Source organism: Gallinula chloropus, assembly GCF_964237585.1.
Source record: "Gallinula chloropus genome assembly, chromosome: 3".
NCBI classification, from domain to species: domain Eukaryota; kingdom Metazoa; phylum Chordata; class Aves; order Gruiformes; family Rallidae; genus Gallinula; species Gallinula chloropus.
In genome coordinates, this window is record NC_140087.1 from 97,769,181 (window position 1) to 97,792,746 (window position 23,566).

Sequence of the window (23,566 nt, forward strand, 5' to 3'; positions counted from 1 at the left end):
ACCCACAACATAACTGCTTCCCATGAAATTTGTACTTATGCAAACGTGTGCATAAACGGATAAAGACAGCATCTATGAGAGTCCATATAAACTGACTTGTCATTACTGTGTACTGACCTTCAATCTTCCTCATTCATGAATAAGAAAGCAGCAGGATCAAAAGGATTCAGATGTTTCAACTTTTATTGCAAATCACTTGTCCTTGCAATGTTCCATACCTATTTCAATTAAGGCCAATTGGAGAGAGTTTACATTTACATCACTTTCCTGAGCTGTAGCCTGATCTGCAGACAGTCACACAAGCTCCAGATACGCAGCCTCATTTTACCGCCGCCCAGCTTTACTCTTCAATGCTTCCAAGGATTTCCTCATGATTGGTGCAATTCCTTGAAGAACAACAAAAACAGACCAGTTAGGATTACAGCAGTGACTGACTTAAAATGGTGACACCATAATATTAAGCACATACTATTAGCAAGTTAAAATAATTATCTTGATAATCTGAGGAAATTCCATTTACTTTTGATAGGCTTCTTTCCATCTTGAGTCATTGTGCTTGAGCTACAGCTTCCACTGTTGCTAGAAGAGATCAGGCTTGATGATGTGTTATACCTGCCTCCGATTTCTGGAATCCTTATTCTTTTAAAAGAAAGTAGTATGAAAAAAAATTAGTTTTTGATATGAAACTACCATATGCTTTGGCTCATTTTGAAGAAAAAACTTGAACATTTAATACTTTACACCACAAAGAAAATATTTCAACAGGTATGTGGTATATTTTTTCAAGAGTCATAGCATAATTCTGGTCAGAAGGAACCTCAGGTTGTCATCTAATCCATTTCCACTCTTGCACAAATTTTCCATTTATCAATTTTGATGCATCTTATTTGTCTTTAAAATTAAATTACCAGAATTTGTGAGAGATCAAAGTGTTCAGCAATGCCATTGGGATTCATAATGCCCTGTGTTCTACTTCGCTCTTGGTGTTTATTTTCCTCTTTGAAAATGTCTGAACTGCTAACTAGCTCTCTGCCAGAAAATGAGGGTAAACTTACACAAATTTTCATCATTTAGTGGGGGGTTGGGATTTTTGTTCTACTTTTAAAGTAAGGAGGTCTAGGAAAAGGGACAATAACCATAAATATTAGGTTGGGACCCTCAATCAACAGGACAAGGACTGAGGCAGTTACAGATACAGAGCTGATGCCTGCTGCTAAAGACATTTAAACCAACACAGCATAGTGTCAGCGTGATGTCACCAATTTGAGCAACCTTGGCCACCTCAGAGCCAGCCACTGGCATCTGCTGCCAGTTACCATATACTACTGCACACTGAACTGCAAACAGCAGCCTGCAAACAGCAGCCTGCTAGGGATTGGCACATCTGCCATAAGACACTGATTTTCTGCAAAACCAGCTTCTTCAGTGAAGATTTCAGCTGTACAAATTCTAGAACTTGCAAAACCATGAGATATTCAGAAGACATGGTCAAATCAATGAAGTGAAACTCTTCATGCCTAAAACTCTTGTTTTTCTCAAGAAGGCAAAGCAACCACACCTCTTGGCTCCTTTCACACATAAGCACTTCCTCCTAATTTATCATGCCTGAGAAAAGAAAAGAAACATGCAGGGCTCTGAGTACACCATTCAGTTAGTGACCCAGAGATTACTGGAGCAGGAGGGATACTTATATTGTACTTGAAACACCTAAACTGGAAGGCTGGTCTAACAGAGATACAAGTTCTCACAGTGCAACTGAAAGATGAAGCCCAACCTCAGGTGCCTTAAACTACTTCCTCGGAACTATCTTTTCATTAAGAACAGCAACAGTTCAGAAATAAGCTTCCTAGCTTAATCACCTGGAGGTGCAGCTATAAAAAAAAAAAATCCATTGTTGATGTAAAAGCTGATTTTAAAAAAGCTCCTACATCTAGGCTCTCATTCCTGCCTCATACTACCACCATCTTGAGCAGTAAGTCAGGACTGCTTGACTCTCAAGTCAAGCTCCTGAAATTAACATAAAAGATACTTTCCCATGGTTTTGTAGGGGTTTTTTTAATCCCAAATAAACCCACACCAGTTAGGCACGTGAACTAGATAACCACAGACTGAACAGTTATTCGGCACAACTGCCGGCATTGCAGCACGAGAACAGAAACAACTTCAGGCTACTTTGCTGACATGTTCGGCTGTACTAAGCCCTGCATCACATTCACAACTGCTTAATTTTTATCCTCCCAGTTCCCAGCTATCTGTCACTATCTGCTCACATTTGTCAGCCTGCATAACTGCTCCCTAATTCAGATTAATGCAAAGTGTTCCACCCACTGCCCTGCCTTCCCCCCACCCCAGGGATAATTTTGAGATAGTTGCCAAGTGGTTATGCCAACATGGGGACAGCTGCAGGCAATGGGGACAAGGGAGAGCACCACACTCACCAACAGCCACAGCAGAGTAAGTGACCATGATTTAAGATACCCACATTCAGGTAATATGAATACCCCTGGGGGAAGACAAAGGAAGTGACTGTCGCCCATTACACAGCACTGGTGAGGCCACACCCCAAGTACGATGTTCAGTTTTGGGCTGCTCACTGCAGAAAAGATGTTGAGGTGCTGGAGCATGTCCAAAGAAGCAGCTGGTGAAGGGTCTCAAGTACCAGAACATGTCTGTGTGCTCCCCTCCTCATCCTTACAGCCACAAATAGGTATGGCATCAAGATGGCTGCATTCAACTTCGAACCAAATGCCAAGGAAGCAGGTAACAACACTACAGCCAAGGTTTAACTGAGCATCCAACTACCAAATACGTGTCTGCTACGTAAATATGACTTACTCAATTACCTTACTCTATAGAGGACAGCCCAAGAGCCCACTGACCTCTCCTACATGGCAGCAGGGATGCTTCTCAAGGTTACTCCTCAAGGTTGAGAGGATCTTAACTGCACTAGATACTTGGTAGGTGAATTGTGAAACTCTAAGAATATTAGCTAAGTGATACAAGGGTTGATTGCATATATATAAAAAAATAAAAATACTTTAGACAAAGCATTGACAAAGTCTGGGATTAAGTTTGAATCCAGCCATCCCTGGACTCTCCTCTTGAGAAGGAATTTAGAATGCAAGGGGGTCCATTCTAAGCCTCATGACTCAATGGGAGACTCTCCATGATAAGCTGTCTGACACTGTCCTCCAGGCAGTAAATAACCAAGTGTACCTTGTCACCAAATCTTATTACATCAGTGTTTCACTTACCATCGGACTTTAACTACTTTGTATCAATAAATATATTGTTACTTCACTGTAAGGAGTGAAGTTCAATCGCTTCTTAATCTACCCCAACAAGGTATTAGGATCAGCTGAGGGAACTGGTGTTATTTAGTCTGAAGAAAAGGGGGCTAAGGAAAAACCTCATCACACTCCACAATTACCTGAAAGGAGCATGTGTAGCCAGGTAGGGGGGATGTCAGTCTCTTCTCCCAAGTAAAAAGTGATAGGATAAGAGATGGCTTCAGATTGTGCCAGAGTGAGGTTTAGATTGTATATTAGGAAAAAAAAAATCTTCATCAAAAGGGTTGTCAATCACTGGAACAGGCTGCCCAGGGTCACAATCCCTGGAGGTATCTAAAAGACTCATAGATTTGGTGCTTAGGAACATGAGTTCGTGGACTTGGTAGTTCTAGGTTTGTGGTTGGCATCAATTATCTTTAAAGGTCTTCTCCAATCAAAATTATTCTATGATTCTCCAATTATCCATAGCTTTTATGGCCTAGCTGCCAGCATGTGGGCTCATCAACCCATGGGGTGCTCCTGAATCAAACCTGACTTCTCATTCAGACAAGAACAGATAGTCTAACAGGAAAAACCTCAACTACGTGGAGACAGACTGCTGAAGTACATAAGAGGTAGAAGCTGGTGCCACAGCTGGTTTATCTCAGTTGAATTCTCTATCCAAGAGGACGGCTGCATCATTAGGCTGGCAAAAACATCACATTTCAGTTCTCATGGCTGTTGAGCTACAATATCACAAAGGCTTTGTGCTATATAAAAGGAAGCATTTGAGGAACCCCAGCTTTCTGTTCCTTCAGTGATTAACGTTGGCTATCTCTACATACTGTTCCAGACGCTTTTTTAAGCTGCCAAAGCAGAAACCCAGAATCAAGAGTATTAAAAATTGCTGAAATTCACTCTGGTCAGCTACATCACTCTGGACAGCTGACTGGGATTTTATGAAAGCAGGGGAACATGTGAAGCTGCTTGGGCAGGTTTATTTAAAAAAAATAACAACCACAACACAAACAACCCACTGAAATCTCCCCAGGATAAGCAGCATTAGCATAATGCAAAGAACAACAGCAGCATCCACTCACTCTCCAGCTGGAAGGGTGAACTGATCACTGGCACTTAGGAGAAATGTACAATGATAACACATACACAGCAGAGGAGTGCCCAAGACTTACAGACACGTTAATTTCTAGCCACTAACTGCTTAAAAAAGGAAAGTAAAGAAGTATTTGTAACTTCAGAAATACTTTGCCACTAGGCTTTTGTACTCAAAAAAGACATTTAAACTCAAAATAAAAGCCTCGTGCAGAACACTCACTTGCGCTTTTCTATGGGGTGAAGCTGGGAGACAGGTCCTGCTGTCCCATGGATTTCTTGCTGTCGGCGAACGTTCCTGGGTGGTTTTACCGCACCGCTCATATAAGCCATTTTTACTTGCCGACCTAATGCAGAAGCAAGAAGCAGAGGATATGTAACTTTGTTTGCCCTTTATGTTAAATACTCAGTTGATATGGTTGTGTGGCAGTTTAAATTTAAATTGGGGGAAAAAAAAACCTAATCAAAAAAGCAAACTCTGGTACCAGAGTAGTAACGAGCCATGGCAAATCATGTGCAGTCTGCATACAGTATTTCTTCATATATGTCAACTTTGTATTTGTGATTACATTTGTACTCTTCACATTGCTGCTTAGAATCCTCAGTCTAACTAGTAAGGTAACATTTGTCTATTGTACACTGCAAGTACTATCAATTACCATACTGTAATAATGTGTGCATCTTTTTTTGAGCAATTTGTAATTAAAAGGAACAGCATTCTTGCTTGATGTCTTGTAGAGATTCAGCATTAGCATTCAGTGGAAACATATCACCGAACTAAATATACTAAGTGCCAAGCATAGCAGAAAAGACTGGGTTTTCTAAGTGGAAAAGCTAACCACATATATTACCTTTTGGTTTCTCAGACTGGGCTGAAAGAATATTTTTTGTAAGCATCTTCAGTTTTTCTTCTCTCTGATTGAACAGTCTCAAGTACATTTCACGCCAAGACTCACATTCCAGGGGGCTCTCACTCTTAAAATCTTTCTTGCAGTGATTCTTCCACAAGCAGTCAGACTCTTCTTTAAACGTCTGGTTTGAACATAAGATAACTTAAATCAAAGCAGTATTATCAAGAGTACCTGTTAGCTGAGCCTGTAGACAAAGCCCAGTCTCCCAGTGAAGAAAGGTACAGAACAAATCCCACCACACATGCTGTCACAGCTACCCCCATCACAGAACATGGCAACACCATGCAGAGTTGCTGACTTTAGCTTAGAAATCATGTTGCTTCAATTCGCAGAGCTCTACATTTGAGTTAATCAGCCATGCTTACTGGCTAGACTAGCATTTCCAGCACAGGCTCAGGCCACACCAACTACCAGCTTGAGGCATGCAGAGAAATGGCCAGCTTGCACTGAAGTGCCACACTTAAGATCTCAATGTCCAAATGCATCATAGAGCTCAAGTAGATAAAATCCACCACACAGATGAAGTCTCACCCCAGATATTTCCCCAATTGGTATGCTTTGCAGCCTTAACAGTTTGTAACTTGAAAACAGTTGGTTCCATTATGCCTTTCCCAGCTATTTCAGTGGTAAACACTGAAGTCTTGTTTTCCTTATTTTTAGAAGCCAAGATACTTTTCTGCCCACACCAGCTTTCACTTAGTCATCAGTAATAATTCTCCCAAATGCTCTGAGTCCTGGCACTCAAGAAAGGGAGGCTTGATAATGACAGCCAAATTCAAAGAAATAAGTATGCAAAACATAAAAACAGTGTAACCCGTGGAGAATGTTCATCAAAAAGGGTGCAAGGAAGGCAGAAACAGACGCCTCGTGTCCTCTGTGGTTCCCTGAATCCAACAAGGCAGAATTTACCGGATTACATTCCTCAACTCGGAACAACTGCTCTGGTGTGCAACGTGCTAGCACAGGCTCAAGAATTTCAAAGGGCACACCTCCTACTTCATGTAGCACTACAAAAAGAGGACAGTACTTTCAATAACTCGTTTATTTTACTCTGTGGGTAACACCACTCCAACAATTGAAAATTAAAAATACAATTTTAACAAGCACAAAAAGAACATGTTTTGAAGTCAGGCTATGAGAATATTTATAAATCAGCAGTTCCACACTGACTGGCAGTTATATTTGAGGATGGAGAAAGCATCTTTGATTAGCTAATTGTCCTATCTTTGCCTATATGCATCACTCTCTGCCTGTGCAAAAAAAAAAAAAAAAAAAAAAATATAGAGTTTCTTGGTCGCTCATTCTAATTTATACAAACCAACATCTGGGGGGCAGGGGGGAAGATGTGGGGAATCAGCAAGCTTTTTGGCTTTAAATTTATGGAACATTTTAACTAAAATTAGAACTTTAAAGACGTACACTTTCAAAACAAAACTACATTTTAGCATGGCCATGAATCCATTTTTGAGTGCCTTTCAACCTGCTCTGAGTTGCTGTCAGCAGGAAAGAGCAGTATCTTCTAGCAGGTCCAGTTGTTGTCACAGAGAAAAAAAAGCCTGCTACACTTTCAGGCACAGACTGCTAAAAATCCCTTAAAGTACTCACAATCAATATGATTCTGAAGCACACGGATGCACTGTTCATACAGCGTAAGCATCTTGGAAAGACTGACTGCTTTAGATCCAGAGTAAACTTGCATTTTAGAGTTGTGTCTCTGTCCTGTGAATTGAGCTGTCTTGCTGACTTGCTGGGGTACTTCTACAACAGGTGCTGGGGAAACTGCAAACAAAACATCAGGCAGGGTTTCCTTTACCTCCTGACATATTATAATGCTTTAAACGTTCAGCTTTCAGAGATACACAGGTGGTAGAACACATGTATATTTTTTTTAAAAATACAAAGTTACAGCAGCACAGTTTGGTACCTCCACATGTACTTTATGCTACAGAAGTCTGTTCATTATCATCTAGCACCGAGATAGTATGTATGTTGTAGGTGAACTGCACCAACTCAAGCCAAACATTATTTTGACTCAAGTCTGTATGAGCTTTATTTCACATCTAGAATACTACATTAACAGTCTACAGCACATTATTGATCTTCCTGAACTATCCCAGAAAAGCCAGAAGCTGCAATAACAGCGTTGCTTCGAGACCAGAGATGAAACTGCTGAAGACTCTACAGTGGAACCACTGGCACTTTGTGTCATCTACCTATAAAGATGCTAGCAAGTTCCTATGCCAAAGGTACACCTAGGGCTTCCTGTATTTGTTTTATCTAAGATTAATTTCTACTAAGGCTTTGCCTGCTATACGGTATATACAGGAGTAAAGATAAATGGAGCCTGCAGAACTACCACATGATCTATGCTTTCTCTACATCTGTGGCAACCTTTATTTTCTCATTCAGGAAGCCGCAAGACAGAAGCCTTTATAACTCCTTTCCGCTTCAGCATGATTTCTACAGATGAGAAAGATGAGGCGTTTCTTTGCCATAGACAGATGAGCAGGGTGAGATGAGACAGATGAGATGACAGGCAAGGGGATAAAGACATCTCCACACAGAGCTGTAAAAACCTGCAGTGCTCTACATTTATCAGCCTTGCATATGACTTACCCTTAAAGTCTGCAGCATATGTGGGAGATGAGATTGAGATGCCTGTCAGAAATTTAGGCAGTGGAGTATTAAGAAGATCTTGGAGGGATGCCACCTTGGCCTGTGTACAGTAAAGGAAACATTGCTTCAAGATTACAAATTTGGGTTTATGGAGGCTTAAAATAAGCTACAAAACACACCCTTAGGCAAACCCCAAAGTTAACTAGGGTAACTAGAATTACTGCTTTTCTGCATTAAAATTTACTCACTGGATTACTTTTCAGCATACCCTTTCATACTCTACTTACCAAGACTACATGACAAAAGGAACTTAGTGGAATATCTGCAATCAGTGCATAAAGAGATTAAAGAACAGAGTAGAAGTGTTCAGCTAACAGGCTTTCAGGTAAATTACTACTGAGGTTAGAAGCATGCAATGAATGAAATAAAATTGCAAGATGACAAAACCACAATTAAATGTTTAAAATGGCCAATTAAATACCATCATGAAAGACAAGAAACAGCTTCATACCAGATACTATCAGGTCTTGTGCTCGATAAGCCATTTAGCCTATGATTTTCCAGATCCTCCCTTAAAAGGGATTTTAAGATGTAGCAGTCTGATAAGTACAGGTCCCTACAAATACTCAGCATTACGTGCAACATCTAAATTGGGTATTAGGTGTCCTCTGATCGTAAGCCAGGCCTAACAGCCCAAAACTTGCATCTCCCTGAACTCCACTGCAGTATCATTAATAGTTTTGAGGAAAAATCCTGGATCTTGAAACAGTTTATGCTAGCATATTATACACAAACCTCTCTCCATCGGGGATAAAAGATCCCACATTCAGATTGCAGACCTTCCACAACAAATAAAGCTCGGAGCTTTCACATCACAGTAAAGATAAAAGACTGAGGAGACCTCTAATTCCCAATGCACAAAAGGCCTCCAGTGAAAAGGTCGAATTAACACACATGTTTAAATACACCTCGGCTCAGAGGAGCTATTTAAGCTTCTTTCCCTTCAAGTGACTAGGACACTTCACTTTACAAATATGTCTCAGCTATTTTTATATGCAATGCTGTAGCTTACTTCATGCATTAAAAAAAAAATAAAGCTCAGTTCCACTGCAGACCTTAACGTTCACTATTACAGAACCACAGCATCTGACAAACCCACTGTGTTCTATAGAAGCAGCTGCTACAGCCACAAATCAGCTGGTCAAGAATGGAAGAAGGGGGCACCTTTCCAAAGGACCTTTAGTTTGCACATGAAAAGCAGACTAGTTGATGCAGATAAACTGATGTCATATTGGAAAATCTTCCTAAAGACACAGGATAAGCCAATTTGCATACTGGTAGTATGCAATAAACAATCATTTTTTTGCCCCCATTACTGGAATTATTGGCAACCACAATGCAGCTGGTATGTCAGAGCCATGCAATCTGTTACTTAAAATACAGCTGAATTTCACTGAAAATATTAAATGAAAACACTCATTTGCAGTTTATTTGCTATTATCTCAACCACATATTGGTTTACCTTTTTATTGGGAGTTTCTAATTGATCATTCTCACATTTTTTTACATCTTCTCTTCCCTTTTTTGTGTGAGAGAATTTTGAAGTCTTGTGTGGTAGTGAGCTGTTCTGTTCACTGCACTTCTTTGGCTGTACACCTGTAGAACAAGTCTTCCTCTTTCTTTTTTTGGTAACTTGATCATAAGTAAGGTAAGATTCAAAAGACATAGTAGGGGGCTCAAATTCCTCATCACTAGATAATTCAGCTTTGCTTTTTATGACAAGTTTCTGTTTTGGTTTCTTCACATGCCTAGGACTTCTCTGTTTGGAAGCATCCTTGCTAGGCTTTTCCTTCAGGGATGATGAATCTTTATTGGCTACAGGGGAACACTGCTTTTCTGAATCTTTCTTGCTGTCTGTGGAGGTTTTCTCTTTGAAGTTACTTTCTTTAGCTTGAGGATTGGCACCCTGGGAAGCATGCTTAGAACCATCTCTGCTACATTCTTTATTGTCACATTCTTTTTGAGATTCCAAATCTCTGTTTTGGTGGGTCTTTCCACCACCATTATGCTGCTTATTTAACTCTTCAGAAGTGGGAACACTATTGGATCTTCTGGAAGACAGTACAGGTGCTCTGGACTCCACCAAAGGTTTAATCTCCTTGGAAATTGGAGGGTTTGACTCATCTTTTTCTTTTTCAGTGTTTTGTTTTCTTCCTCCATGACCACTGCAACACACAAAAACGAAAAACACATCCCATGATACATCTGATGCCAGGTTCTTTAACAATCTTTTTCCCTAGATCAGTAAAACTAAAAACATTAAATCACACCATGTGTCATAATTTTACAAGCCACAGAATGGTGCTCTGCTCTACTCTTATTCTTCCATCATCAGTACAGAATTCCAGAGCCACAGCTCTTGGGTCCAGCACCGCTAAATATTGCTACAAGAACTGACAGCAAGACAATTGACTGGACTATTTGCTTATAATGTGTTTAAAAAAAGTGGTATCTAACACACATGGTAACAGATGTAGTACTTGAAATAACTAGGAGACAGAGAACTTATGACATGCTTTGTAGGTGATACAGATGACAAAAGGTTAGCATTTATGGTTTGCTTTCTCACCCGTTCTGGTGTCTCACTCTCCTGTTTGAACAGCTTCAGATTTAAAGTGTACTATTTAGTCAATCTATATATTTGGCTTTTTCTGCCTTGTTTTGCAGACCTCTGACAATTTATCTAAAGCACAGTCTGCCTGACCATGACAGTGATAGCTGCTTCATTCTGAGAATGAACTGCATCCCTTCAGTGCAACTCCTCCAGTATTGGAAGCCCCTCTCTGTCAAGAACATTACAGGAAAGCCCTCTGTACAATCAAATCACTGGAAAGCTGCCTCATTTAACCACTGGGAAAAAAGAGCAAGCTTCCTGCTTCCCTGAGGAAGTACACAGCATCACCCATCACTGGCTTAGGTCCCAGCTGATATAAGCAGGACTGGATACAAGCCACCAATGTGCATCTGCAGCCCAGAAAGCCAACCACATCCTGGGCTGCATCAAAAGAAGTGTGGCCAGCAGATTGAGAGAGGGGATTCTGCCCCTTTACTCTGTGCTGGTGAGACCTCACTTGGAATACTGTGTCCAGCTTTAGAGCCCTCAACACAAGGACATGGATCTGTTTGACCGTGTCCAGAGGAGGGCCACAAAAATGATCAAAGGGCCCGAGCACCTCTCCTATGAGGACATGGTGAGAGTTGGGCTTGTTCACCCTGGAGAACAGAAGGCTCCAGGGGCACCTTATAGCAGCCTTCCAGAACCTGAAAGGTGCCTATAAGAAACCTGGGACAGAACTGTTCACGAGGACATGTAGCAGTAGGACAAGGGGTGATGGTTTCAAACTCAAAAAGGGGAGATTTTAGGTTGGATATTAGGACAAAGTTCTTCAATATGAGGGTGGTAAGACACTGGAACAGGTTGCCCAGAAAGACAGTGGAGGACCCATCCCTGGATATATTCACGCTCAGGCTTGATGGGGCTCTGAGCAACCTGATCTAGTGAAGATGTCCCTGCTTACTGCAGGGAGGCTAGACTAGATGACCCCTAGAGTCCCTTCCAACCTAACACATTCTATGATTTTAAGAACTTGTCAAAAAAGGTAGCTGAAGTCTTTGCATGCTGGTTGGCTGACCAATATTACTGCTCTTATTTGTTTTCTGATATTCTATAAAAGAAAGATTAATTTCTTCCATTCAAGTGATACATGTGTCCTTATGTGTATTTGTCATGCCACTTCCCTAAGCTTTCCAAGCTGTATCTTATGGAGTTATATCACAGTATAATTAACTCTTTCACACATACCTTTTATTTTCCGGAGGAATAAGTTTTTTCCATTGTCTTACCAGGGTTTTAGCTACATTCCCAGCAGTGGCATGTTTCCTAAAACTATTAACTGTTTTGCCTATGCCAGTTTCCTGTTGAAAAGAGTGAAAGAAAGATAGACAAAATAAGTCATAACAATTATCCCAAATAAAACCTTCTCCAAAACTGCAACAAACAGTATTAGCCTAGTAGTCAGAAAAGTCTTATGGCAGCTAAAGAAATAAGTGCATTCTTTATACTGCAAACAGAACTGAAGAAGTAGTAATTCTTATAACCAAGTATGGTTATAAAATGCAGACTTAATTCATAAAAATCAGAGAAGCAATTTTCCTCCATTAAATGTATGTATTTCAGGAATTTCACTTGGCTGCAATGCTTATGCCCACAAAATGCATACTGCCCCAGTGAGTTAGATTAATCAATTCAAAATTCCCTTTAGGCTTATGCAGGTTCATTTTACCAAGTTAAAGAGTGTACATGATGGACACATTCTAATCTACAGTGCACCTCAAGCAGGATTAGTCTAGAGAGGTCAGAGAAGAGTTCGTATGACTGAAAGTCTCAGCCATGGGGTGGGAGGGGGGGGTGGGGGTGGGGGAGGGGAAAGGCACACCACCTTGACATTCCAAACCTGTCATTTTCTATTTTTCCCCAATACAGTTACCTTCATATAACCTTTGTGTCTTCAAATCTTGCTCTACTGAGTTTATGTTATTGAAGCACACCTAAAGAATGAGTCATCCGTGTTTATCTTAAGCACTGACTTGAAAGCAACTTTACAGTAAGAAGAAACCAAGTCTGAGGAGCAAAGTGTTCTCTATGTGCTCAGATCCCTGCTCAGTGCTGTGTCACTGTCAGTATAATACTGCATTTGTCAAGTCATATGCCCAAGTTACAAAATGCAACAGTATTCACTGCTTCCCTGGCTGGAGAGCCCTGGCATTTACACAGTAATTCACTATGGAAGAGCTTAACACATTATTGGTCACTTACCACTAGAACATCCAGCGATATATCCAAACCCTGTAGTACCTTCAGTGTTTCTATAATCTGAAGGGAAACAATAGATACTTTTTTTAAACCAGAGTAGAACTTAAGAATACTCATTTGTCATCAGCACTCACATGTTTAATCCAAAAATACTACATAGAGTTAAGAGGAATATCTGGCAACACCAGGAAAATGTAAACACTCCTTTGCTGCACATCAGGGCTGTGCTTGAAGCAAACCAGTGCAGTTCTGCTAACCCCCCAGTTTCACTAATACCAGAAAACCCAGTAGGTATGAATTTACCATTACATTAAAGATAATACGCTCGTACAGATGACATATATATGGCCACACTCCTCATCTGTCATAGGACTGATGGAAAAGCTGCATTATGCAGAACCACCATGCAAAAAGCAGCAGGCATCCCCATCAGCAGCACCATTCCTTCATTCCAGGGCAAGAAAGGAGAAATGAGCTGATGGGAGCCCAGTTTGCAAAAAAAGAGGTTTTAGAAAACTTAACTGCAATTTGTACATTAACAAAGAGAGCTCAAGCCAGAAGAGCTGGGGGTTTTCACACCAATGAAATGCACCCCTGTTACAGAAGTCAACATTTCCATCAGAGCAGGAAAGAATTTTTCAAATACCAAATGTCTATTCTTCCTATAAGAAGCATTTTAATAACAGAGCAGTACCATTAATAGGCAGAATAAAATATTTTTTCAATATAACACAATTTCTTGATGTAAAATTGTCAACTGTACCCTGGGCTGCATCAAAAGCAGTGACCAGCAGGTTTAGAGGGGGAGAATCACCTCCCTCCTCTGCTCTGGTGAGGCCCCACCTGGAATACTACATCCAGCTCCAGGGTCCCCATTACAAGAAAGACACTGAGCTGTTGGAATGGGTCCAGAGGAGGACTACAAAGGGCTGGAACACCTCTCCTGTGAGGACAGGCTGAGAGAGCGAGATGTTCAGTCTAAAGAGGGCTCCACGGAGAACTTGTAACAGCCTTCCCGTCCCAGAAGAGGCCTTATGGGAAAGCTGGAGAGGGACCATGAAGACATGCAGCAATACAAGGGATAATGCCTTCAAACTATGAGGGGGTATATTTTGATTAGATATTAGGAAAAAAACACCCTCTTCTCTGTGATGGTGGTGAGGCCCTGGCACAGGCTGCCCAGCGAAGCTGTGGCTGCCCCCTCCCTGGCATTGCTCAAGGCCAGGTTGGATGAGGCTTTGGGCGGCCTGGTCTAGTGGAGGGTGTCCCTGCAAAGGTGGCTGGAACCATTCTGTGATTCTTCAGCAGTGGCTATACAGTGCACCAGTCTTGCAGTTGGCCATACACAAGCAATTTGCCTTTATCTTTCACAAACTTCTAAAAAGATATGTAGATGACAGAATTAACATGGAACAGAAGTTAACAGCCTTTCATAAGCCTTTCACAAAGCCTGGAATACTAATCATGCTTTTGGATAATTTCTAACTGCAATTGCAGGAATACAGTTGACAAATTTACAAAAAAAATTACAAAATTTATAAAAAGCACTGGGGGGGGGGATTTTTTTTATCTGCATTGTTCCTATAACGCATTAGTAGTGGAAACCCATACCTTACACTGAATTTCATGGTGTGCAGTGGACTATCTACCCTGCAATAGTGTTTCTGAGACTTAGAGAAGCAGAGGACAAATGCTTCACAGCCTGGGAAAACATGAGAAAAACTCTAACAGTGAAAGATATACCTAGCACCAGAGATAACAAGCCAGCTTTCTCCCCAAGAGTGTGGGTAACTACAAAACGGCAGGATACCTACAAAAAAAAGCTTCCTGACTAGAGCTTTGGAAACAATAAGAAAGCCACGTCAAGTTCTGCTTATCTCCTATTCAAAGACAAGATACTCCCTGAACCAGCAGGTTGAGTTAACAAAATGCAATGAAGTCAAAACAATGTTTCATCTTAACAGAACAACCCTTCCTTTTCAGGACAATACAAGCTTAATGTTTTTCCAGACACTTCACTACATATTTTATGAGTTTAAGATCCTCTAAATAATCCTCCTCAGGAAGCATGTTGCAAGAAGACTTCAGTAAAACAAATCACAATCATTATAAACTATTTTATCAGTGTCAGGTTAGTTAATTATCTGATTTAAACAAAAATACGTCCCTATTCATTTAATTTATTTAGCAATCAAAAGGACATAGCCATTGCTGAGGAAATATACTGTGCTTTATAGGATGACTAGCTACTCAAGCAGCGCATGCTACTGGGAATAAATCCCATAGCCCAAAGGCAATCCTACACACAGGAGAATACTAAAAAAATGTTTTCATCAAATTGCAAGGAGAACACAGGGTTTGAGCACTTCCTCTTGAAGTGTTTTGGACTAAGTTAATCCACGGAGACGAGTTCATTTCAGAACAGATCCAGGAAGCGGACAATTACTGTTTGTACAACTTCAAAACAACAGGCTAAATTACAAAAGTGCCCAGATGACAAGCATGTCTGAGAGCAGTCAACACGTTTTCATGACAGAAAAAAAAATACCAAAGTTTTCTCAACCAAAGACCACACTGTTCATTTTCCTTTTTTGAAATGTTTCTCACATTCTGCAAATGAGGCCAAACAAGAAGGTTCCATAAGAAAATAGAAAGCATTGATCAAACACTGACAATTCTTCCAGGAGAAGCAGCCCCGGTCTCTGGAAAGCAGGGAGCCGAGTAGGCTGCAGTGAGATGGGCAGCTGTCAGCTACAGGACTACCAGAGGAGAGAGCAGCCCATGTGCCTCCTGTGGGAACTGGGAGTGGTGAATGGCAGCACCCAGCCGGCAGGAATCGCTCACCTCAGGCTCACAGAATGCATCAGGTGGAAGGGATCTGTAAAGGCCGCCTGGCCCAACCCCCTGCAGTGAGCAGGGACACTGCCAACTAGATAGGGCACTTAAAACCAGACTTACAGCCACAATCATGAAAGAAAATGTAATTTGTGACAAATATCAGCAACAGAAAGAGCTGCTGGAGAGTTTTGATTTCTCTATTGAAGACTAGGAGAGGCTGTTCGCTTTTTAAAGCGCAAATACCAAACTCCAATACCTATTAGAACGTAAACAGAAAACAGAGACAAACTGAGAGCTGGCACACACATAGTAGCAAGAGACAAACACAGGAGTGACAATGGAAGCAAGAGCCAGCCAAGATGATGGGGAGGAGAGAGTGTAGTGCCTGCCCAGTATTTGTGAAGCAGAGAGCAAAGATAATGAACAACAAGTAAGAAACGTGAGCAAACAAAATTTTCCAGAGTCAAAACTGAAAGCAAAGTGATAACAAGAGACGCCAGGTGCACTGAGTTTGGCCTCTTCCCACTGCACCAGTGCTGCTCAAGCCTCCCTTTTGAGTGTTGTACAGCCACCTCACTTTTCCTGGCTGAGCTAGGCCCCCTCAGAAAGGATGGGACCCATTAACAGGTCCCCAGCTCATCTGTGGTCAAGGGATTTATTCAATGTTTTTCACCACACTATAAGGTCTTCTTGCTTTCTCTCCTTCCCTCTTCTCCCTCACTCACTAGCTGCATCACTCTCAAAGGGATATCTATAACTACATATTCTGTCCTCCTCTAACACAGCTCATGAAATTTCACCAAGTTGTAAATCCACATCAGGTTCATAATATCTCTGAATTAGACAGCTCATTTGAAAGAATACCAGCACTTTGAAGATAGCACATTAGAAAACCCCAGTACACTCCCAAGCGAGCCATTCCTAAGCACTTGGTAAAAAAAAAAAAAACCCTAAAAAATTGTCTAGTTTTGCTTTCAGCAACTCAGTCTCACATCATCTGTATGCTGAATAAAGGAATCTTCTTCCAAACTTCTTATGCAACACAGAAATGTGAACAGTAATCACATATTTTACCTTGGCTCTCTAGTTTCAGTAAATTATACTAGCCAGAGCTATAGCCTTCCTCAAGCTGTCTTAACTATCTCTTCCAGCTTGCCAGAATTGTTTTTAAGAACAATCCCCAGAACAGGACATAATATTCCTGTAATTGTTCGCCTAATACTATACAGCAGTAATAACATAACCCTGCTAAGCTACCCAAAGAGAGCATTTATTCTGTAAGCCACTGTGTTGTACTGCAATTTCACGCTCAACTGGTCATACATCAGAGCTCCGAATCATTTTCTGAGTCAATGCTTTCCAAAATACAGTCTCCTATCCTGAGTGACCCATATTCATAGCTCCTAGCTGTGACTTTCCACTCAGCCATGTTAAAATGCATGTCGCTCAAATGAATGTAGCAGAGCACGTGATCAAAGTTGGTTTCTAGAAGTCTCTCCATTTGTAGTACTGCCCTACAATGCTTTTGCTGTCAAACACAGATGCATAAACCACCCTACCCTCCAAAAAAATCAACCCAAAACACCACAAACCCACAACCAAACCCACAAATTAACATGGTTTTCTATTGCGATCTCATGCTTATTTTTGGTGAGTGCAACTGAAATGCACTCCACTTGTTGCATGAGGTTCCATAAAACTGCTACTGTCATCAGCATCATACAGAAGTCAAATGCCTTAGGATACTTGCATGTACTTAGAAGTGTGTCAGATTAACATAATTTGAAATAAATTTGGCAGTACATATCTACAGAAACTCTCACTGAGTGGCATGGATCATGGCACCATCTCTTAATTCTACATGAATTGCATCTTATACACAATGTCATACAACTGCTGAACACATTCCTTCATGATTAATGTTGATGAAGACTATTTCAGTTACCTGTATAGACAATAGCACAGTATTTATTTCTTGTCATGCTTCCTTAGTACATGAAGGGTCAATCAGTACCTAAACCATTAGTTCTGTTCATTCTTCGGTCACTTCTCTGAAAACTCACTGGGGTAACTACCAAACCTCACATATTAAGCAGCTTTTGACGTAAACAATCAGTAACCATGAAAGATGCAGAACATCATCAGATTACAAAGTATTTGGCAATTATTAAAAAGAGCCAAGAAAAACACTATTCCCAAGTATGGAACAGAAGTATTTGAAACACCAACACTTACCAACATACACCTCTAACATTTATTTGTTATTCCTTCCACACGTACCTAAAACTTTCCTCTTTGCCTTTAAGCACGGTAACATATTTTCTATTGCTAGGTTTACTTTTTATTAGCAGTGCATTTCATGACTGCCAATTTACAGCTATCAGTACCTCACTTCCCTACCACTCCTCAGCCCCTGTTATCTGCAAATGTTTCTATTTGACTAGACAGCTTTACCCAGGGACACAGAAGTGCTGCAGCACCACCATTAGTCCCATTTTATGCAGCACCAGCTTGCAGTCATATCACATAAAAATTGTGCATCTCCTTCCTAACAGGACCAAATCTGCCAGGCCTATCCACATTTTTCACTTCAGTTGAACATGCTTTATTGTTTGGGGATCATTTACAAATTAATTAATGTTAGAATTGTTTCTTTCTTTCTTTCTTTCTTTCTTTTCCCTTTCATTCTCTTGTTCAGTACATCAATGCCAACCCCAAGCATTAAAAAAATTCAAAGACTGTAATATCCGATCACTTCTGTAGCACATGAAGAAGTTTAAGATTTACTGAACTGCACATTAAAACATCTGAAAAAGCACCTGCAGAGATATTTGCATTTTGGACAGATACAGCCTACAGCATTGGTATTCAGGGAGACAAACCATTACTGGCTAGAAAAATCACTATTTCTTATATATGCATACACACTCTTTGAAAACACACAGTAGGTATGATTAATAACTAAGCTTTTCAAGTCATTAACTACTGAAAACAATACAGATTGAATTTTACTGCCGCCCTCTGCCTCCAAATACATCCACAAATTTCTATCACTGTTCAACGTCTTCGAAATCTATCATGGCAAATGCAACCCTGTATAGTAAAAGCTGAATTCAACCATAAAGAAAACCAACCAAAAACCCAAACAAACAACCAAACCACCCTTTTGCCTACACCTTCTTCAGTCAGATGTGATTTATTACTTCATGAAACGCTAAGCCAAATTTGGCACGTAGCGCTTTGCTTCCGTTTCCTTCAGAGTCCAGGCTGCTGCTCGGGAAGCAAGGGGTGTCTGTTCCCCCCACTCCAGAGCCTGGGCTTATCTTCTTGTCTGCTGCCTCGTGGTACCTTGAGAGTGTCAAGCCCAGCTTCTGTAAGCTGCTCTGATCCATCTCCCCAGTGATGTTTGCTCGCTTCAAGCATTCCTTATCTAGTCCTTGCAGCTACTGAGCTATCAGGTTGTTTAATTTCGTTCAGAGATAAGAGCAGCTTTGTTCTTCTCGCACCGGGAATAACAACGCAGGGTGTGACAGCTCCTGTCCCCCTTGCTTGGTGCTGTTACAACAAGGCAGAAACACCTCCACCTCCAAGAAGGGCTCTTATGAGCACAGAGACCTGCACCTCACCTCCTCCGTTTTGACCTTCTGGCCAGGCTGACAAGACACGGCCAGACTCAGCCACACAACAGCTAGCCCTCCTCCTCCTCACTTGACCCCTTGGTCACTCACAGAAAGCTTCGGCCCTTACCCGCCCGGGAAATAACCGCTTCCCTGCCCTCCTTCAACCCCGCCTGGCCACGGTAATGAAGGAAAACGAAAGGCAGACGCCGGGCCGCAGCCTCACACAGGGGCTCGCCCTCAGCGGCGCCGCTCAGACACGGCTCTCTCTGCTCGGCAGGAGCCAGCAGCGGTCCCGGGTCTCCTGAGCGCGGCGAGGGCCAGGGGGCTCAGCCGGCACCACCACTCTGCGTTACATATATACACATAAACATATAACATAGTCTACACTGAGATCAAACAGCCTCCTGGCGCCCCTGGGGAGAACGCCCGCCTTCGCCCGCCGGAGCCAGCTCGGGTACCTCCGCAGGCTCCTGCTCGCAGCCCAACCGCTCCTTCAACTCCAACACCCTCCGGGCGGCGCTCTGCTGCTCCGCCATGGCGCCGGACTCCCTGTCCGCTCCACCCTGCTCCGCCCAGGCCTTACAGCCCCCCGCCCTTCCCTCTTGTAGCAACGCCTGCTACGCCATAGGTGGTGCTGCTGGTCGGCGAGAAGCGGCCGTGCTTTGCCTCGGGGCCGTTGGCCCACGGCGGTCCGTTTACGGCTGCTGGCGATGCCCCTGTGTTTCCTCAGCTGCCCCCGCGTGTTCAGCCCATCCGAGCCACCCTCCTGCCGCCCCACCTTCCCCGAGCCGGGCGCTGCCCCGGGCCGACCTCTGAGCTTTCCCCTGGGGTTTGATGGACGGACGGGGCTCACCGGCCAGGCGGCCCTGCAGACTGGCGGTGCAGGCAGCCGGGTCTGACGAAGGCAGGGCCCGGCTCGAAGCGTCTCTTCCCTGCCCGGATGCTAATGACGGCAGTTGACTTGGTTGGTTACTAACAACTTTTTCTACCTGCTTTTCTTCATTCTAGCTCTGTCAGCTTTATCCAGAAATGCTGTGTGGTAGGTAGGGCTGGGAGGGAAGCAGCCTGCCCCAAGACCCGTGGGCCTGTCAGTAAGGCCGTGCCACCCTCTGGAGGGGCCTGTGTCCCCGGCTCGCCCCAGGCAGGACAAGGCACTCGGTTAGCAGCAGTCATTGGCACTCGCTTCTGCAGACTTGCATGCCTGTCTGGTGGGTAATTAGAAGGTCCGTGGCATTTCCCTTGCCTGTGTGTGGCCATAAGGCAGTTTAGTGGCCGTGAAGCACAATGGCTAGGTTAAAGGCAGCAGTGCCAAGCCCATGAAGCCATGTGACTGGTGCCCACTGGCATACTACTGCAGGCCTTACCTGCAGGTGAAGGCAATGCTCAGGCTGAGGTGAACATCCTCTTCTTTCTGACCTGTGTTATTTACAGCAGATGGCTAATGCTTTTTCTTTCTTTCTTTCTTTCTTTTTTTTTTTTTAGTTTTTATTTAAGGGGGGCAGAGCACTTTGGGGCCCTGCAACTTTCAGCAAGGGCAAGGAATTGTTTATTGATGCTGAGCAAACTGCATAGCTGAAACAGGATCTGCCATGGAGCTTGCTGGGGCTGAGCACATGCTTCATGCTTGAAGGACTCCAAACTGAATGAGCCCTTCCTAAAAAAAAAAAAAAATTATGGGCTTACAGCATTTCCTTGGAAGTTAATATAGATAGAATTAAAATAGATATATAGACCACCTTTCACTCTTTAAAACAGTGTTTGGGGGAAGAGTTAAAAGGAGTTTGTCCAGTCTGAATCACAGGGTAATTTTAAGTAGGCAAAAATCTGGTATTTGCACATTAGGGTTACAACTTGTGCAAAATAGATCTTATTACAGCTTGGCACAGCATATAGCAAATCAGTAGAGAACCTAAAATAGCTGGTAGGGCAATACAGTAGGTAGAGTGCTAAGGTTGGATATGGAAAAACAAATTGAGGTCCCCATTGCAGTCTGATTCTCCAGTTCCCATGCTCATCATTTATTTTACCGAAATGTTTAACTCATCTGCACAGTGTGTACAGACTTAATCAACCCTTCCTTAAAATTTGCCATCCACAATTGGTTGCTCTTTTTTTTTTTCTGGGCCAATAGTATGAAATAACTTACACAAAGCAGCATTTATGTAGAAGAAATCTTGGATGAGATTCAGCCCACGCCAGCATTGTGGTTAAAGTCATCTATTATTGGGAAAGTTGAGGCTCAGATTGTCACATGGATTATGCGATTGGAACTGGTTTTCCCATATGTTGTTTGAAAGCCTTCATTATCAAGTTTCTGGGGGTCGTGGGATGAGGCAAATTTCCTTGCTGCACTTCTTTCCAATTATTCTGTAAGATCATGCTTTTATCATAGAATCATAGAATCATAGAATTGTAGGGGTTGGAAGGGACCTCAAGAGATCATCGGGTCCAACCCCCCTGCCAAAGCAGCTCCCTAGGACATATCACTCAGATAGGCGTCCAGGCGGGTCTTGAATATCTCCAGAGAAGGAGACTCCACCACCTCCCTGGGCAGCCTGTCCCAGGGCTCTGTCACCCTCACTGGGAAAAAGTTATTCTGCATGTTGGTGCAGAACTTCCTATGCTCCAACTTGCAGCCATTGCCCCTTGTCCTATCCCCACAGACCACTGAAAAGGGGCTGGCTGATTCCCCCTGCATTCCCTGCTTCAGATAATTATAAACTTACTATGCCGGAGAAGAAGAAAACATTTAAAATCTCTAAAACTTTCTTAGAACTAGAAGAATGTTTCTTGCCCAGGTCCAGTTGCAGCATTTCTTATATTGCTTGTCATAACTTTTGCAGAGGAGAGAATTCCAAGCTTTCTTGGTCCTTCAAAACTGCTGGCTGATGCTGACTGCTAGAAAGGATTTGTTTGTTTGGCATTGATGTGGGACCCTTGTTAGGAAGTAGCAGGGTTGCCATACACAAAAATCTAGATCCTATAATTGCTCTGTCACTACATGCTCAAGAGCTGTGTTGTGCCACTGACTCTGCTCCAAGGTTTGCAAACGGGAGGTCTCTACTGCCAGTGTTTGGTGAGTTTCTGAGGAAAGAGTGAAACAAGAAAGAGAAATAGGTTTTGTATGAGGAAAGGAGAATAAAAAGGCAAGGGTTTCAGGGCGTGGATCAATGTGAGAGGCTTGGCTGGGCAAAATTAGGCAGTGAAGTGGGAGCCAGTGATGGGAGTTCTGAAGGAGGTCTGCTTCGTGGGGGAGGTCGGAGCAACCCACCTGGGGCTGGGTGTCTTGCTGAACACAGTTCCTCAAAGCCACCTGCTGTGAAATCAAGGCCTTTGCATTTCATCCAGCACAGTAGTAGTTGTTTATACATTTATTCAGCAGCTTAGAAATAAAACATGTTTCTTTTCCATCATTTTATTGGAAGGACTGCAGTTCCCGCTGGAATTCAATAAGCTTTCACAGCGTCTCCAGTCTGCAGGAGGAGCTGCAGCCTTCCCAAGGGCTTTTTTGGCGTGCTTGCTCAGCACGTTCAGATTAATGCACTTAAAGGTATTTTTCAGAACTGTTTAGCGTAGTGAACTAAATACGGGCGTTGGTGGTGCGTAGTATTTGGTCAAGTAAACACAAAAGGCTCAGAGCAAACAAAGCAGTCACGATCTAAAGCTGAGCTTGAGTTTTGTAAAGCTCTTTCAGTGACCAAGGTGGCTCTCCATGTGGCCGTGGCTGTGACCCTTGCGCTCCACCAACAAATCAGAGCATGCTGACTTCAAAGAAAAGGTTTTACATTTTCCAGAAAAAGCTCAGTAATGGTTGTGTGTGGATTAGAAGAGATGCTTATAATTGCCTGAAGGCCCATCTTCACTGATACAAGAATTTACCATCTTGCTGATTCTGGGTCATGCACATGGAATAACTAACTACTATTATTCTTGTTTATTGGGCTGAGAACGAATCTCTTGAAATATTTGCACTTTTTTTCCCCTAAAAATGTTAAAGCATTACTACATTACCTGCTACTGGTGCATGGATTGATAATACTGTCTTTAGTCATTTAGACCACATTGATAATGGAGCAATTTAAAAAGTTTTTTCCCACAATTCACTCATACCTTTAAGGGATACATCTTGGACGACTTAAGATACTGCCAAAAAATGTACTACCCTCTTTTTAACTGAGAAAGTAATTCATAACTTGATTGCAAGAACTTCAGTCAATATCAAAATACTTTTTAGCAATTAATTTCTATGCCTTTGGAAAGGAAATAATCAGTCAAGAGGTTATTTTCAACATAATCCTGGTACTGTTTATTTTTTTAAAGACTTTGTTG

General features: G+C 42.3%; 1 protein-coding gene across 1 annotated transcript; it reads right to left on the reverse strand.

Annotated features, from left to right (window-relative positions):
• Positions 1 to 268: 268 nt before the first annotated feature.
• On the reverse strand, positions 269 to 19,773 carry LOC311189500 (elongin-A-like; the record flags this gene model as incomplete). Its single annotated transcript, XM_084261163.1, has 11 exons — positions 269 to 386; positions 521 to 639; positions 4,603 to 4,726; positions 5,231 to 5,411; positions 6,200 to 6,297; positions 6,896 to 7,069; positions 7,907 to 8,006; positions 9,429 to 10,131; positions 11,769 to 11,881; positions 12,783 to 12,839; positions 19,696 to 19,773. The coding sequence occupies 11 exons, from the start codon at positions 19,771 to 19,773 to the stop codon at positions 325 to 327; spliced, it is 1,809 nt and encodes a 602-aa protein (XP_084117289.1). The 3' UTR covers positions 269 to 324.
• Between the last annotated feature and the right edge of the window lie 3,793 nt (positions 19,774 to 23,566).